The sequence below is a fragment of the Schistocerca americana genome, chromosome 2, assembly GCF_021461395.2.
Source record: "Schistocerca americana isolate TAMUIC-IGC-003095 chromosome 2, iqSchAmer2.1, whole genome shotgun sequence".
Classification (NCBI taxonomy): Eukaryota; Metazoa; Arthropoda; class Insecta; order Orthoptera; family Acrididae; genus Schistocerca; species Schistocerca americana.
In genome coordinates, this window is record NC_060120.1 from 39,440,906 (window position 1) to 39,458,528 (window position 17,623).

At 41.2% G+C, this 17,623-nt stretch overlaps 1 protein-coding gene across 1 annotated transcript in view; it reads left to right on the plus strand.

Moving 5' to 3' along the window:
- LOC124593766 (venom protease-like) overlaps positions 1 to 17,623 on the plus strand; it is a 175,324-nt gene that overhangs the window by 136,462 nt on the left and 21,239 nt on the right. The window contains exon 7 of the mRNA XM_047132115.1: positions 14,727 to 14,893. Coding sequence (XP_046988071.1) covers positions 14,727 to 14,893 — 167 coding nt within the window. The remainder of the gene's footprint in view (positions 1 to 14,726; positions 14,894 to 17,623) is intronic.

Genomic DNA, 17,623 nt, shown 5'->3' on the forward strand with positions numbered 1-17,623 from the left:
TTCAGTATTTTTCATACAGTTGGCCTCGTCATAGTTTACAGAGGGTTTTAGTTTCAGTACGATATTCAAATAGTTACAGAAAGGGGAGAAAAGGAACTACAGACCTTTTCTTCAGCATTATGTAAAACAATGTTTTATACAGTAATTAAATACACACATAAGAAAAGAATCACAGTAAATAACTAGCTTATATAATATCAAAACATTTTCTTCATAACTTAGGTAAAACATATATTTTGATGATTAGTTTCTAAGAATTCTTCAGTTGTATAGAATTTGTTGTTATTTAGTGGTACTGTACGAGCTGAGCATGGTAACTTATTGAAAAATTTTATGCTTAAATACTTATAGTTATTATGGACTACAGCAAGTCTTGTGGAAGGCAAGTCCAGCAGGTGACTGTTTCTTGTACTGTGTGCATGCACATCACATCTCATGTTCAATTTTTTCAGATTTTCTCTGGCAGATATTAGACAGTTATATATGTACATGCTTGGCACTGTCATTACGCCAAGAGATTTAAAATAATTTCTGCAGGACTCTCTGGGTGCTAACCCCTCCATGCACCTGATTGCTTTCTTCTGCCATCTGAAAATACATTCAGCCCCTGGGGAGTTACCCCAAATCAATATTCCATATTGGAGTTGGGAATGAAAAAAGCATAGTATGAGTGGAGTAGCAATTGTTTGCTCACACTGTTTCTTAATTTATACAATAAGAAAAGTACTCGTGCTAGTTTACTACATAGATAATTGGTGTGTCCTTCCCATGAGAGCTTTTGGTCTATGATTAGCCCAAGTAATTTCACTGTTTTGTTTTCATTTTTAGTTACTTTGAGATTAAATATTATTTCTTCTGTTTTTGTTTGATTTATGCACAGCTGGTTAGTCTGACACCAGTAATTAGCCATTTGCATCATTTCGCTATTTTTGTCCAGTACACAAATGAGAGCTGCATCAAACCAGTCTCAGGACTGAAGACCACAACAACAACAACACTCTGTAAGTTCTCTCCTGTGCTTATTAATGTCATATCGTCAGCATATAGTATGTTCTTACACGGTATGTAATTCGAGAAGTCATTAACATAGACAATGAACAGAAAAGGTCCAAGAACAGAGCCTTGGGGTATTCCTCTTTCTATAGGGAGTATTTCTGACCTCTGCCTATTTGCATATACAAGTTGTAACCAATTACTTAGATAAGATCTGAATAGTCAGAGTGTGTCATCTTCAATGCCATAGTATTTTAAATTTTTGATGAGTATGTCATATGACACCGAGTCAAAAGCTTTACTTAGGTCAATAAGTGTTCCAGACATTGATACCCTTTTTTCATACCCTTCATAAACATTGCTTACCAAAGCTTCTACTGCTTTTACAGTTGATAGGTGTGACCTGAAGCCAAACTGTTGTTCATTTAAAATTTTGTTGGTTTCAAAATACCTGTATATCTGCTTATGCACACAATTTTCTCCTAACTTGGATATGATTGGTACTATTGAAATGGGTCTGTAGTTATTTGGGATGTTTCTTTCACCTTTTTTATACACAGGCAATGTAACTGTGAGCTTAAGACAGTCGGGGAATATTCCTTCATCAAGTACTCTGTTTGATAGTGAGAGAAGTGGCATTTCAATTTCTTTTGTTATACATTTAATGATGAGATTACTGAGTCCATAATGATCTTCTGTTTTGAAATACTTAATTTGTTTATTGACTTATGAATATCATTTAATGTGATTCGGATCCAAGTGAACTTCTCACTTTTTGTCTGTTTTGCACAAGTGAGCAATGCTTCTGCATCAGAGGCAGAATTGATGGGTGGGGTGGTGACGTTATTTACAAAATATTCATTGAGAATATTGTAGTCAATAGGGATACTCGTTTCTTTATTGGTATTATTTATTTCCCTTTTAATGACAGTCCAGGCAGCTTTACATTTATTTTTAGAATTTAAAATATATTCATCAATTGCACAGCACTTAGCATTTTTTATTTCTAATCTGTAAAGGTTTCTCATTTTAGTGTAATTTTCCTTGTCCCTATCACTGTTATGAGATTTGTCTTTCATAATCATCAGTAGCATTCTGAGTTTGTTAAGTTGTGGGGTGTACCAATTGTTAGTATTTTGTTGCTTATGAGTAATTTTACTCTGGTACCTTTTGGTTACCATGGGGCATGTCATTTCTACTATTTGCTTGATCTCTCTCAGGAAAATGGAAAAACATTTATTAATAGTTTTCTTGTTATCCATTACATGAGTCCAATCCATTTCTTTTAACTGGTTTATCATTTTGTTTACGTTGGATTCACCTAGAATTCTATATGTCACTTCTCTCTCTGCAGAACTGAAGGCTAACTTTTCTATTTGAAGCCATAGCCCTGCATGATCTGATATTCCTAATTCTATTACATCACATTGTATGGAGTCTCTTTGTACATTGCTAATTGTGTTATCAAGGCATGCGGTCAGTCTAGTGGGTTTTTCATTGAGACAGTAATAGTTTAATGACTTCAGAGTGCTAATCATATGAATTACATTTTTTCTCTTTGCCCTTATCTCTATGTTAATATTAGCTACAATTACAATTCTATGCTGTTTATATTTTGACAACAATATTAAAGTATTAATTTTTTCTATAAATACTATCTCATCAGAGCCTGGGATTCGATAGATTGAGAGTTTTCTGTTCACGCATTACCACACTAGCTACTTCTATTGTAGCTTCAAGGCATATTCTACTAAGGTCTATAACTGAGCAATGCAATTCAAGGTCACTTTTGACATATATTGAGACCCCACCATGTGTAATACTTTTTCTGCAGTAGCTTGTAACCAACGAATATCCAAGAGGAACACACAAGTCTATTTCAGTGTCTTTCATCCAGTGTTCATTGATGCATAGAACACTGCAGTTGATTTTATCGAGCCAGTATTGTAATTCATTGATTTTACACCTAAGAGATTGTACATTTATATGAAGGAGGAGGAAACTGTCACTCCTACATAATGGTATTCTACTTTCACAGAACCTTCTGTATTCATTTATTTTCGCTACATGATCTAGGGTTTCACAATTATCTGAATGAATAGACTGCTGCAGTTTCCACTTAATGTGGTTTCTAGCTTTCCTTCGTCTGTAATGTCGTTTTCTCTAAAAAAGGAGGTGTACAGTCATGCTCTGTGGGACTGTCTTTTAAGACAAGGCTGTTGCGTGCTCGTATTTCATTTACAACTTTGTTTATCTCCTGACACAAAAATGTTTTCCCACGGTAATTTAGATGCTCACCATGGTCAGTGTCCAAATTTCCTTCAAGTCTGCTAAGATCCACTGCATTACATTTAGCATAAATGGAACATAGTTGTTTGATTTTAATATTTGTTTTCCGAATCTCTTTGTTAACATATGAATTATAGATCAAGTCATGTCTATGAGGTATCGTCACAACAATAGTGTTTTCCACCTTACTTACATCTAAAAAAAATTTTAAACCTGTTACACACTTTTTGGCTTCATTATGTGCTACATCATTTGCACCAGTCACACAAACAACAAAGTCACTGTCCCTTGTTGTATTCTTGTGTTCTGAGATGCCTTCAACAATATTTTCTGTCCTCACACCAGGTTTTATGATGCCAGTTGCATGAAGATCCGTATTCACATCCTGTAGAATATTTGCTAGCTTTCTTCCGTGGCTGTCCGCTAGAAAAATCACATTGTGTTTCTTTGTTCGCTGTTTCTAGCTGTTGGCGATGTTTCTGCAGCTCCTTACAATGTTTTTATCTTCACGCTGGGTGGCTTGTTCACTTTCAATGTTTATGGGGTTGCTGCTGCTTTCTGATAACACACTGAACTTGTTTGTGCACATGAGATTAGGTTTATTCCATGTATTTCGTTGTGAGCAAGGCACTTTTTTAGTCACTTTGTTTGGCGTTACACGAGAAATAGTTTTTTAATTGTTTACACACTTTAGGCCACTGTTTTCACTTTGAAGGGCATTTGAGTTCAGCCTGTTCATGCAATTTTGACCATTACTTTCACTGGAATGCGTGTTTAAGTTGTTTATGCTCTTTTGGCGTTTACTGCTCGCAACCAATGTTTTTAACTCACGGTTTTCGTTCTCAAGTTTAGTAATATCTCAGTATATCAGCAACTAGCAGGAGACTTTTTAATCGTTCATTTAACTTTTCGATTTCTCCTTTACCGTTATTACAAACACTATTTTTTACAACGTGGCTGTCGCTTTTTGTCTCGTTTATATTACTCACTTCTGCACTCAACGCGCTTTCCCTTAAATATTGTACAGCTTCCCAATCCGTTGTAGTTCCTACCTCTTTCGTCAGCTGAACATGTAAGGCAGACTCGCATGCTTCACAACAAAACTTAATTCGCTCTTTCGAATTTCTCACAAGACGTATTTCACTGTTGCTTAGACCAACGCAATCACTGTGAAACTGTTTTCTACACCATAATCCACAGATCACGAATATTTCCGTGGTTTTTATTAATTTATTGCACTTAAGACACGATTTACTCTTGTCACTAGCCGCCATCTTGACAGGGGGTAGAAGTGCAATATACTGACCATAACAAAATCAGCTGCTACTATTCAGGATGTGAAATATGATCAGGGTGTACACGACCCGGGAGATCCGGGAAAAACCCGGGAATTTTTTCATCCAGGAGAAAAGCGGGAAAAACCCAGAAATTTTCTTAGAATTTCAGGAATTTTTCGTTGTGTGAGTTTTCATTTAAATGTTTTTAATTTTGACTGGTAATAATCGATACTCTAACAAAGGATATTACTGTATCGCGCTATTGCAGAATAATACTGCAACAATAAAATGTGAACGAGAAAAAAAAAGGAAAATAAAACATTAAGTGCAAAGGAAAAGTGCCATATACAACAAAACACAGTGCTCATACAAGCGTTTGCCAACAGCAAATCATTTAATTTTGCTGTATTTTTACCAACACAATCACATAACATTCCTGTTGACTGCCTGAATTTTGTGAACTGGTCATTACTCATTTTTATTAACTAATGCTTATTATCACTGATCATTTTTATTAACTGATCCTTATTATCACTGCTAATTTTGATTAATGGTGACAGCATGATACTTATGTCATTATCATCATCTCGTTTTAATTCATCCCTTAGTTTTTGCTTTTACACAACTTCGTCACTAATATTTTCCTGTTCTTGTTTAACTACACTATTTAAGTCTCTCATATCTGTGTTATTTCCTATTGGTCCAGATTCTTCATTACTGTCATTGTTAATAATTACACAATGAAACACTTCACCAATAAATAAATAAATAAATAAAATATTTCCAGTACTTAACTTTGTTGTTGGATGTCATCGTTGTTAATTGTTCACCTCACTTTTTTATGGTTTCCATCTTTTTTTGCTTCTTGTTTGCAAAATCCTTTTATGCTGTTATGTTGCTGTTTGATAACTGCGGTTCATATCTGGCTGATTGTTCACATAAAATTTTCACAATATCTTTCAATCTGCAAGATGCAAAATGGTCCAACACAGTATTCACATTTCACTTCCAGAAAATCATGGGCAACGCCATCATATTCTGACCATCCCCAGCCTCTTGTTGTCCAGTGTTGAACTTAGATATGTTTGGAGTAAGTTAGTAATTTTGGCAGTTGGTCACATTTTCACAGCACTTGCCACCATGAGATAGAGACACACTGCAGTGAGTGACAGGGACAGTTGAATTTTAACTACCAGTTCTGTTAATAAAACAATACTCATATTTTTAGTTGCTCTTCTTCGTTGTACATTGATGGCTCCGTGTACTCCTCCTTTCTGTGCTTCATCTTTCTATAATTGTGTCGAGGGTGATTGGGTTACTACTTCAATTACAATGTGAAATCTGAAGGACTTTCTGCAGGATTACACATCTATTTTCAGTCATTTCACTTCACAATACAAATCAATAAAACACACACAACTCGTTCATCCTCACACTTCCGACTCACGCAAGTTGCAACCAACTAAGGTTTTCCTCTAACCTGTAGCAAAGCCGTTACTATCATACATCGATCTATTTATGCAAAATAATATTTGGGGCATACATTTCATCAATAAAATACAATTAATTGTTTATCTTTTTGAGAAGTCCATAATCATCATTGTAATTATATTAAGTATTTGTAAACATTGACATTTAAACATTTTTGCATAGTTTTGTAGTAGTGGATTTTTGTTTTTTACCATTTCATCACGGTATCATTCAGTTCATTTGATCAAATATTGGGTAGTACATTTATCTCACTATAACCAGTTATGTTAGAAGGGACCCACACAACAGACTGTGCTACTCTCGATGAGAATCCCACAGAAACCCACATGACCCTAGCTACACTCATGCTTGCTGCACAATAAATCCTCCGATGGAAAAATTTTCAGAGAAAAATCTAATTATCCAAGAAGTTAGCAGATGCAGCAAAACCATTACAAAAGAATTTGGTGAAAGCAAGCAAGACAGCTCCCAGATCTTTATAAAGAGTTCAAAGTACTGTAAAAATTTTCAGTTAGCTTTAGATGTTAGAACTGTAAAATAGTACACCTCAAAAAGTAAAAACATGAAGTATCCTATGATGAACAATTCAGTGAGTCCCAATTAAAACCAGTAAAGTCGTGCAAATAATTTCTTATAACAGCTGGTAGGGATATGAAATGGATCGGCTGCATAGACTGTCATAGGTAAACCACGTGACACACTTTGGTTCATTGGTAGAATACTAAGGAAATACAATGAGCCTACAAAGATGATTGCTAACACAGACACATTTGCCTCATTTTACAGTAATTCTCAACTATGTGTGAATATATAATGGAAGGAAACATTCCACGTGGGAAAAATTATATATAAAAACAAAGATGAGGTGACTTACCGAACAAAAGCGCTGGCAGGTCGATAGACACACAAACAAACACAAACATACACACAAAATTCAAGCTTTTGCAACAAACTGTTGCCTCATCAGGAAAGAGGGAAGGAGAGGGGAAGACGAAAGGAAGTGGGTTTTAAGGGAGAGGGTAAGGAGTCATTCCAATCCCGGGAGCGGAAAGACTTACCTTAGGGGGAAAAAAGGACAGGTATACACTCGCACACACGCACATATCCATCCACACATACAGACACAAGCAGACATATTTAAAGACAAAGAGTTTGGGCAGAGATGTCAGTCGGGGCAGAAGTGTAGAGGCAAAGAAGTTGTTGAAAGACAGGTGAGGTATGAGTGGCGGCAACTTGAAATTAGCGGAGATTGAGGCCTGGCGGATGACGAGAAGAGAGGATATACTGAAGGGCAAGTTCCCATCTCCGGAGTTCGGATAGGTTGGTGTTGGTGGGAAGTATCCAGATAACCCGGACGGTGTAACACTGTGCCAAGATGTGCTGGCTGTGCACCAAGGCATGTTTAGCCACAGGGTGATCCTCATTACCAACAAACACTGTCTGCCTGTGTCCATTCATGCGAATGGACAGTTTGTTGCTGGTCATTCCCACATAGAATGCATCACAGTGTAGGCAGGTCAGTTGGTAAATCACGTGGGTGCTTTCACACGTGGCTCTGCCTCTGATCGTGTACATCTTCCGGGTTACAGGACTGGAGTAGGTGGTGGTGGGAGGGTGCATGGGACAGGTTTTGCATCGGGGGTGGTTACAAGGATAGGAGCCAGAGGGTAGGGAAGGTGGTTTGGGGATTTCATAGGGATGAACTAACAGGTTACGAAGGTTAGGTGGACGGCGGAAAGACACTCTTGGCGGAGTGGGGAGGATTTCGTGAAGGATGGATCTCATTTCAGGGCAGGATTTGAGGAAGTCGTATCCCTGCTGGAGAGCCACATTCAGAGTCTGGTCCAGTCCCGGAAAGTATCCTGTCACAAGTGGGGCACTTTTGTGGTTCTTCTGTGGGGGATTCTGGGTTTGAGGGGACGAGGAAGTGGCTCTGGTTATTTGCTTCTGTACCAGGTCGGGAGGGTAGTTGCGGGATGCGAAAGCTGTTTTCAGGTTGTTGGTGTAATGATTCAGGGATTCCGGACTGGAGCAGATTCGTTTGCCACGAAGACCTAGGCTGTAGGGAAGGGACCGTTTGATGTGGAATGGGTGGCAGCTGTCATAATGGAGGTACTGTTGCTTGTTGGTGGGTTGGATGTGGACGGACGTGTGAAGTTGGCCATTGGACAGGTGGAGGTCAACGTCAAGGAAAGTGGCATGGGATTTGGAGTAGGACCAGGTGAAACTGATGGAACCAAAGGAGTTGAGGTTGGAGAGGAAATTCTGGAGTTCTTCTTCACTGTGAGTCCAGATCATAAAGATGTCATCAATAAATCTGCACCAAACTTTGGGTTGGCAGACTTGGGTAACCAAGAAGGCTTCCTCTAAGCGACCCATGAATAGGTTGGCGTACGAGGGGGCCATCCTGGTGCCCATGGCTGTTCCCTTTAATTGTTGGTATGTCTGGCCCTCAAAAGTGAAGAAGTTGTGGGTCAGGATGAAGCTGGCTAAGGTGATGAGGAAAGAGGTTTTAGGTAGGGTGGCAGGTGATCGGCGTGAAAGGAAATGCTCCATCGCAGCGAGGCCCTGGACGTGCGGAATATTTGTGTATAAGGACGTGGCATCAATGGTTACAAGGATGGTTTCCGGGGGTAACAGATTGGGTAAGGATTCCAGGCGTTCATGGAAGTGGTTGGTGTCCTTGATGAAGGATGGGAGACTGCATGTAATGGGTTGAAGGTGTTGATCTACGTAGGCAGAGATACGCTCTGTGGGGGCTTGGTAACCAGCTACAATGGGGCGGCCGGGATGATTGGGTTTGTGGATTTTAGGAAGATGGTAGAAGGTAGGGGTGTGGGGTGTCGGTGGGATCAGGAGGTTGATGGAGTCAGGTGAAAGGTTTTGCAGGGGGCCTAAGGTTCTGAGGATTCCTTGAAGCTCCGCCTGGACATCGGGAATGGGGTTACCTTGGCAAACTTTGTATGTGGTGTTGTCTGAAAGCTGACGCAGTCCCTCAGCCACATACTCCCGACGATCAAGTACCACGGTTGTGGAACCCTTGTCCGCCGGAAGAATGACGATGGATCGGTCAGCCTTCAGATCACGGATAGCCTGGGCTTCAGCAGTGGTGATGTTGGGTGTAGGATTAAGGTTTTTTAAGAACGATTGAGATGCAAGGCTGGAAATCAGAAATTCCTGGAAGGTTTGGAGAGGGTGATTTTGAGGAAGAGGAGGTGGGTCCCGCTGTGACGGAGGACGGAACTGTTCCAGGCAGGGTTCAATTTGGATGGTGTCTTGAGGAGTCGGATCATTAGGAGTAGGATTAGGATCATTTTTCTTCGTGGCAAAGTGATACTTCCAGCAGAGAGTACGAGTGTAGGACAGTAAATCTTTGATTCAACCAAACAGCCCTCATCAAAGATTTACTGTCCTACACTCGTACTCTCTGCTGGAAGTATCACTTTGCCACGAAGAAAAATGATCCTAATCCTACTCCTAATGATCCGACTCCTCAAGACACCATCCAAATTGAACCCTGCCTGGAACAGTTCCGTCCTCCGTCACGGCGGGACCCACCTCCTGTACCTCAAAATCACCCTCTCCAAACCTTCCAGGAATTTCTGATTTCCAGCCTTGCATCTCAATCCTTCTTAAAAAACCTTAATCCTACACCCAACATCACCACTGCTGAAGCCCAGGCTATCCGTGATCTGAAGGCTGACCGATCCATCGTCATTCTTCCGGCGGACAAGGGTTCCACAACCGTGGTACTTGATCGTCGGGAGTATGTGGCTGAGGGACTGCGTCAGCTTTCAGACAACACCACATACAAAGTTTGCCAAGGTAACCCCATTCCCGATGTCCAGGCGGAGCTTCAAGGAATCCTCAGAACCTTAGGCCCCCTGCAAAACCTTTCACCTGACTCCATCAACCTCCTGATCCCACCGACACCCCGCACCCCTACCTTCTACCATCTTCCTAAAATCCACAAACCCAATCATCCCGGCCGCCCCATTGTAGCTGGTTACCAAGCCCCCACAGAGCGTATCTCTGCCTACGTAGATCAACACCTTCAACCCATTACATGCAGTCTCCCATCCTTCATCAAGGACACCAACCACTTCCTTGAACGCCTGGAATCCTTACCCAATCTGTTACCCCCGGAAACCATCCTTGTAACCATTGATGCCACGTCCTTATACACAAATATTCCGCACGTCCAGGGCCTCGCTGCGATGGAGCATTTCCTTTCACGCCGATCACCTGCCACCCTACCTAAAACCTCTTTCCTCATCACCTTAGCCAGCTTCATCCTGACCCACAACTTCTTCACTTTTGAGGGCCAGACATACCAACAATTAAAGGAAACAGCCATGGGCACCAGGATGGCCCCCTCGTACGCCAACCTATTCATGGGTCGCTTAGAGGAAGCCTTCTTGGTTACCCAAGTCTGCCAACCCAAAGTTTGGTACAGATTTATTGATGACATCTTTATGATCTGGACTCACAGTGAAGAAGAACTCCAGAATTTCCTCTCCAACCTCAACTCCTTTGGTTCCATCAGTTTCACCTGGTCCTACTCCAAATCCCATGCCACTTTCCTTGACGTTGACCTCCACCTGTCCAATGGCCAACTTCACACGTCCGTCCACATCAAACCGACCAACAAGCAACAGTACCTCCATTATGACAGCTGCCACCCATTCCACATCAAACGGTCCCTTCCCTACAGCCTAGGTCTTCGTGGCAAATGAATCTGTTCCAGTCCGGAATCCCTGAATCATTACACCAACAACCTGAAAACAGCTTTCGCATCCCGCAACTACCCTCCCGACCTGGTACAGAAGCAAATAACCAGAGCCACTTCCTCGTCCCCTCAAACCCAGAATCCCCCACAGAAGAACCACAAAAGTGCCCCACTTGTGACAGGATACTTTCCGGGACTGGACCAGACTCTGAATGTGGCTCTCCAGCAGGGATACGACTTCCTCAAATCCTGCCCTGAAATGAGATCCATCCTTCACGAAATCCTCCCCACTCCGCCAAGAGTGTCTTTCCGCCGTCCACCTAACCTTCGTAACCTGTTAGTTCATCCCTATGAAATCCCCAAACCACCTTCCCTACCCTCTGGCTCCCATCCTTGTAACCGCCCCCGATGCAAAACCTGTCCCATGCACCCTCCCACCACCACCTACTCCAGTCCTGTAACCCGGAAGGTGTACACGATCAGAGGCAGAGCCACGTGTGAAAGCACCCACGTGATTTACCAACTGACCTGCCTACACTGTGATGCATTCTATGTGGGAATGACCAGCAACAAACTGTCCATTCGCATGAATGGACACAGGCAGACAGTGTTTGTTGGTAATGAGGATCACCCTGTGGCTAAACATGCCTTGGTGCACAGCCAGCACATCTTGGCACAGTGTTACACCGTCCGGGTTATCTGGATACTTCCCACCAACACCAACCTATCCGAACTCCGGAGATGGGAACTTGCCCTTCAGTATATCCTCTCTTCTCGTCATCCGCCAGGCCTCAATCTCCGCTAATTTCAAGTTGCCGCCACTCATACCTCACCTGTCTTTCAACAACTTCTTTGCCTCTACACTTCTGCCCCGACTGACATCTCTGCCCAAACTCTTTGTCTTTAAATATGTCTGCTTGTGTCTGTATGTGTGGATGGATATGTGCGTGTGTGCGAGTGTATACCTGTCCTTTTTTCCCCCTAAGGTAAGTCTTTCCGCTCCCGGGATTGGAATGACTCCTTACCCTCTCCCTTAAAACCCACTTCCTTTCGTCTTCCCCTCTCCTTCCCTATTTCCTGATGAGGCAACAGTTTGTTGCGAAAGCTTGAATTTTGTGTGTATGTTTGTGTTTGTTTGTGTGTCTATCGACCTGCCAGCGCTTTTGTTCGGTAAGTCACCTCATCTTTGTTTCAACTATGTGTGATCCGCACTAAATAGAACTAACATGAGATATTGAACATTTGGAAATAAGGGGAGCATGAATGGTCACTGTTGTTTTCTTCATTCCCATTTTTCTTTTTAGCCATGGGAAATTGGCATGTAGATACTGAAAGAACTGAGCTAGCAAATGCTTGAAGATGGACACAAACTATCCCATGAAAGGCACTTAGTAAGTTTCAGGACCTAGAAATATTGAACTGCCTACATGTAATACAGGGAATGAACTGGTTTGAGGTGCACAGAAACATGTAATAGAAAACAGTTGCCTTGCTTTAACACACACACAGTTGTGACGAGACTGATAATTGAATATCAGTTACTAAAAGCAGTTGTCTGGGTAGATGGAGGTGGGGATGGTCAAGGTAGGACACATGAGGCAAGGAGGTTGTAGCAGGGTTGTGACAGGCAGGTCTTTCACAAAATGACTCAGTGGCTGCACAATAAGATGAACGGAGATCAGAGGTAAGAGCATATAAGAAGGGGTAGAGAGGAAAAAAGGGAGAGAGAGAGAGAAGGGGCAGGAAGGCAAAGAATGGAAAGTGAGGTAGTGATGAAAAAGGATGGAGAGGAGTAGACAGGTGAGAGAAGCAAAGAGCTAAGGTGAGATAGTGGGAAACAGATTAGTAGAGGTTTAGGAGAGGGGGACTGCAAGAATGAAGGATATGCTAGACACACAATTTCCACCTATATAGTTAAGAGAAATTTCTGTTGGAAGGGATATCCAAATAGCACACAAAAAGTAGTTGTTAGTCATATTTGCAGATTTACAGGCTCACCACCATTTGGCAAGGGCCATTCATGCAAGTAGACAGTTGGTTGTCTATTTTGTTATTATACCCACAGGGAATGTTGCACAGTAACTGCAACATAGCTGGTATGTCACAAGGCAGCTTTCACATGTCACCTGTCCTTTACAGTGATGGAAATGCCTCTGTCTTAACTGCAGTAGTAGAAGGTAGCAGGACACTTTCCATCTTGAGCAGACACTGAGTCATCAATCCTGGCCGATACTGATTCGCACTATACCAACAACTCATCTTTGCATCACGCATTATTCCCTACCCCTTCTCCAGGCTCTCAACCCAGGGAACTGTGCTCTCAACAATCAATAGTCAGTGCCACCATAGCTGTGATTGTGTATCTTTGGATCACAGTGTAGTTCTGTATGTTGATGAGTGTACTTGCTACTGGAACTGGTGTCAGAGATATTGAAAGCTACTGAACACATTGTTATGTTATGTGAGCCTATGCACCACACATCAGACTGCAGTATGTGAGTCATTACCTTTCCTTTTTTTACATATTGAAACAAAAATTAAAATATCTAATTTCATACAACAGTTTTCAAAACTGTTGAAGAATAATGTGATGAAAACATTTTGGGATTACATGTTGTTTTCATGTTTCAAAAATGTACAATATCACCTTTCATGTATAGATTGCATTGACATGTTACTTTTATTGACAAGTTGTTAAAAGTAGGCTTTTGACTTCATTTGCTCTTCTCGTGGTTCATACTGAAACAATTCATATTTTACACAGCGATACAGTCAGAATACCAGCAGTTTTTGTTATTATCCTTGACAAAACTTGATAAAACTTACAAATGTTCAGGATGTAGCCATAATAAAAAATTTGCAGTGGAATGTAAAATGACTCATTCCATGTTATTATGATGTATCATACAAAATGATCCATGTAACATGAAACTAACCAACCAACCAACTTTCAGGTTGGTGACTGCTTTGCCATTACATAATTCTAAATTCCTTTAACAAGCACTACAGTAAAAATTAGCATTTACTTGGAACCAAAAAGTAAAGTATTTACTTGGCAGAATATCCATGGCAGCTCAGATATGCATACTGGATCAAAACCCAAAGTTGAACCTTCACCCTGATACTATTCAGCATTTCTAGGATATCTGATTTCAGACATCAGTTCAGCAGCAATACATAACAGTCATAACCATCCAACAGTAAGCACAGTTCTGCATTTCAATTATTGTATCAAGCCCTTGGAAGTTAAGTACTATTTATCTAGTTTTTAACTGGATATAACAAAAAAATCTATTCACTAAATGGCGGCAGGAGACACACACACAAGTTAATTAAATGTGCATACTTTCAGAAGCAGTGGCTCCTTCTTCTAGTAGAAGGGCTGAAGGGGGAAGGGAGAGGGATGAAGGAAAAGAACTGGAAACTTTTAGAAACTAGGGAGAGTTACAAAAAAGTCACCCAGAACCCCAGGTCAGGGGATACTTACCAGACTTGCTTCTCATCCCTTGATCTGCGGTTCTGGATGACCAGTCCTTTCCCTTTATCCTTCCTTCTTCCCCTTCATCTCTTTCAGCCAGTAGGAGGAGGCACTGTCTCCAAAAGCTTGTATATTTTGTCGACTACTGTGTGTGTTCTCCTGCCACCACTTGGTGAGTAGATTTTTTTTTTGTCTATCCTTTTATATTATATTTTCACAAATTGATTATTTTTGTTGATTTTTTTTTAGTCTATATTACACTGTTAATGCACATACACACCTAGCTATAACTATATTCTCTGGGTACTGACACTACCACTGCCTTCACACTTAAATGATATTTAATGATGAAACAAACATCTTGATCTCTCCCCTTGATTATTGTGAGTACTATGTTAAAAGCCACACCTAAAATAAAAGTCTTACTGTCAGATATTGTTGTCATTTTTGATGGTGTTCTGTCTTGCAGCTGGAAAATCAAGTGACATTTTGCAGAAAGTTAATCTTGAAATAGTAGATAACGAAAAGTGCAATAACTTATGGAAAAGTCTTGGCAAGATCACATCTCTGCCTCATGGAATTGCACCATCAATGTTATGTGCCGGGGTCACTGCAGGAGACAAAGACACTTGTCAGGTATGCTACTGTAATATGCTTTACTTCTGCATGTATGAAACTTCAAACCCAGGTATTCTATTATGTTTGCAGTGTGTAATAGATCTGTTAATGTAGTTAGGACTTCAATGAATAAAAATTGAATTCCAAGTGACAGTTTTCTTTGTAGAGCTCTCTCTCTCTCTCTCTCTCTCTCTCTCTCTCTCTCTCTCTCTCTCTCTCTCTCTCTCTCTCTCTCAAACACACTCACACACACACACACACATCTTTAGTATTTGGTTCAACGGCTGAACAATTGTCACAGATTATACATGAAAATATCTTGAAGAGACTGAAGGAAATGGTAACTATCAATCTAAACAGACATTGTACAAGGTTGCACTTCAGCTGTTGTTTACCTGTATTTGTTTAATTATTCAAGATGTCATGGTTGTGGTACACCACATCAAGAAAATTATTAATTAGAGGAAAATAAGAACCCTTACCATGCATCAGAAAACGGAAGTACAAACAAAATTTGATGCAAATACCAACCTCTGGTGCCAGATGTTCCTCTAGCCAATGAGATAGTGACTAATTGGGGGGAATAAAAATGCTCAGATATGAGGAGAGAAGTTTCCTGGAATACATTAAATTCGTTATTGACCATTAAAATTTTATCACCATGAAAACAACATCAAAAACATGTAAAGTGTACTACATACTTGGATATAAAGATTATTAGCATTTCAGTGCATGATAAAAATTGGTAGGAGTAATGCCATCCACATTTTGCGTATTATGAAAAATGTCACAGAAGGTTTCTCATTTTCAAATTGCATTTAAATGTTGATTGTTTCCGAAAACATCGTGTTATGCCTTGTGCAAGAAAGAGAAAAATATATCATGTGATGGAATTCAAATTCAACAGTACCGATTGTTGTCTGTCAAGACTGCATAGTGTGACCGCTTGTTGGCGTTAGTCAGTCAGTCTGGCAGCAGTAGCCGACCACGACAGATGCAGTAACAGATAAGTAAACCGCTTTTGTGACATTTACGAGTTCCTAACCAGGAGCTAATTTTATTATATCATCTGTGTGCTTTAATAGTTTAGTTTCTTGAGTTTCTACGTGTACATTTAAAATCTAATAGCCACAGTTCTCGCATTTTTGTTTGTGTCAGAAAGTAAACCAATTTTGTGATGTATTACAAGTCCCTTATCAGGGTAAAATTATTTAGTCTCACCTGAGTGCTTCAGTAGCTAGGTTCTTGAATATCTGCGTATTACTAGACACAGTTTGTGTGTTTTCGTCAGGGTCTACAGTAGAGTTGTGCAGCACGTGCCGATAGTCAGTTTATCTGCATAGTTTAGTTTTCCATGGTCTTTGGTATGGACAGGGACTGTGATAGTTGCATGTGGATGCGAGCCGAGTTTGTGACACTTTGCTCTCAGCTTCAGGCTGTGATGGCTTCAGTTACACAGCTTGAGGCTGCAGTGGATGGGCACCATTGTTGTGGGCCGGCCGTGGGGATCCAACGGACATCCAGCGCATTAGAGTCCTCTGACCGGTCCTCACTGGTGGCCAACCCAGTTGCTGCTCAAACTGAGGCTGACCCCTCACGTTGGTCGAGTGGTAGGGCGCCCCGGGGCAAAGCAGGGGGCGAAATACTTCCCAGGCGGTGGCACATAAGGCCTCCCCAGTTTGTCTGACAAACAGGTTCCAGGAGCTGTCTGTGGCTGACACTGTCACTGGGCTGAATGCTGTCACCTGTCCTGTTTCAGAGTAAACCACTCAGCCTGCAAGATCCGGGCAATTGTAGAGGGTGAGACTATTGGTAGTTGGGAGCTCCAACATTAGGTGCATTATGGAGTCCCTTAGGGACTTGGTTTACAAGGAGGGTAAGAAAACCAATGTGCACTCCGTGTGCTTACTGGGTGGAGTCATTCCAGGTGTGGAAAGGGTCCTCCTGGATCCCATGAAGAGCACAGGGTGCAGCCAACTGCAGCTGATTACTCATGTTGGTACTGATGATGTGTGTCACTTTGGATCAGAAGAGATTCTCTCTGGTTTTGAGTGGCTAACAGAAGTGGTAAAGACTGTCAGTCTTGCTTCGAAGATGAAAGCAAAGCTGACCATTTGCAGCATACTCAACAGCACCAATTGCGGACCTCTGGTACAGAGCTGAGTGGAGGGTCTGAATCAGAGGCTCAGACAGTTCTGCAACCGTGCAGGCTGCAGATTCCTCGACTTGCGCCAAACGGTGGTTGGGTTTCGGGTTCCGCTGAATAGGTCAGGTGTCCACTATATGCAGGAGGTGGCTACACGGGTAGCAGGGGCTGTGTGGTGCTGACTGGACGATTTTTAGGTTAGAGGGTCTTGGGAAAACTCAAGATGGGCTACAGTCACAAAGGGTGCAGGCTGAACACAGGAAGAACATAGATACAGCAACCATTGGTGTAACAGTTGTAAATTGTCATAGCTGTGTTGGGAAAGTACCAAAACTCCAAGCACTAATAGAAAGCATTGATGCTCAAATCGTTATAGGCACTGAAAGCTGGCTAAAGTTGTACATAAGCTCAGCCGAAATTTTTGCGAAGAACCTAACGGTGTTCCAAAAAGATAGGCTAAATACGATTGGCGGTGGCATGTTTGTTGCTGTTAGTAGTAGTTTAACTTGTCGTGAAATTGAAGTAGATACTTCCTGTGAGTTAGTATGGGCAGAGGTCATTATTGGCAACCGGAATAAAACAATAATTCAATCCTTTTACCG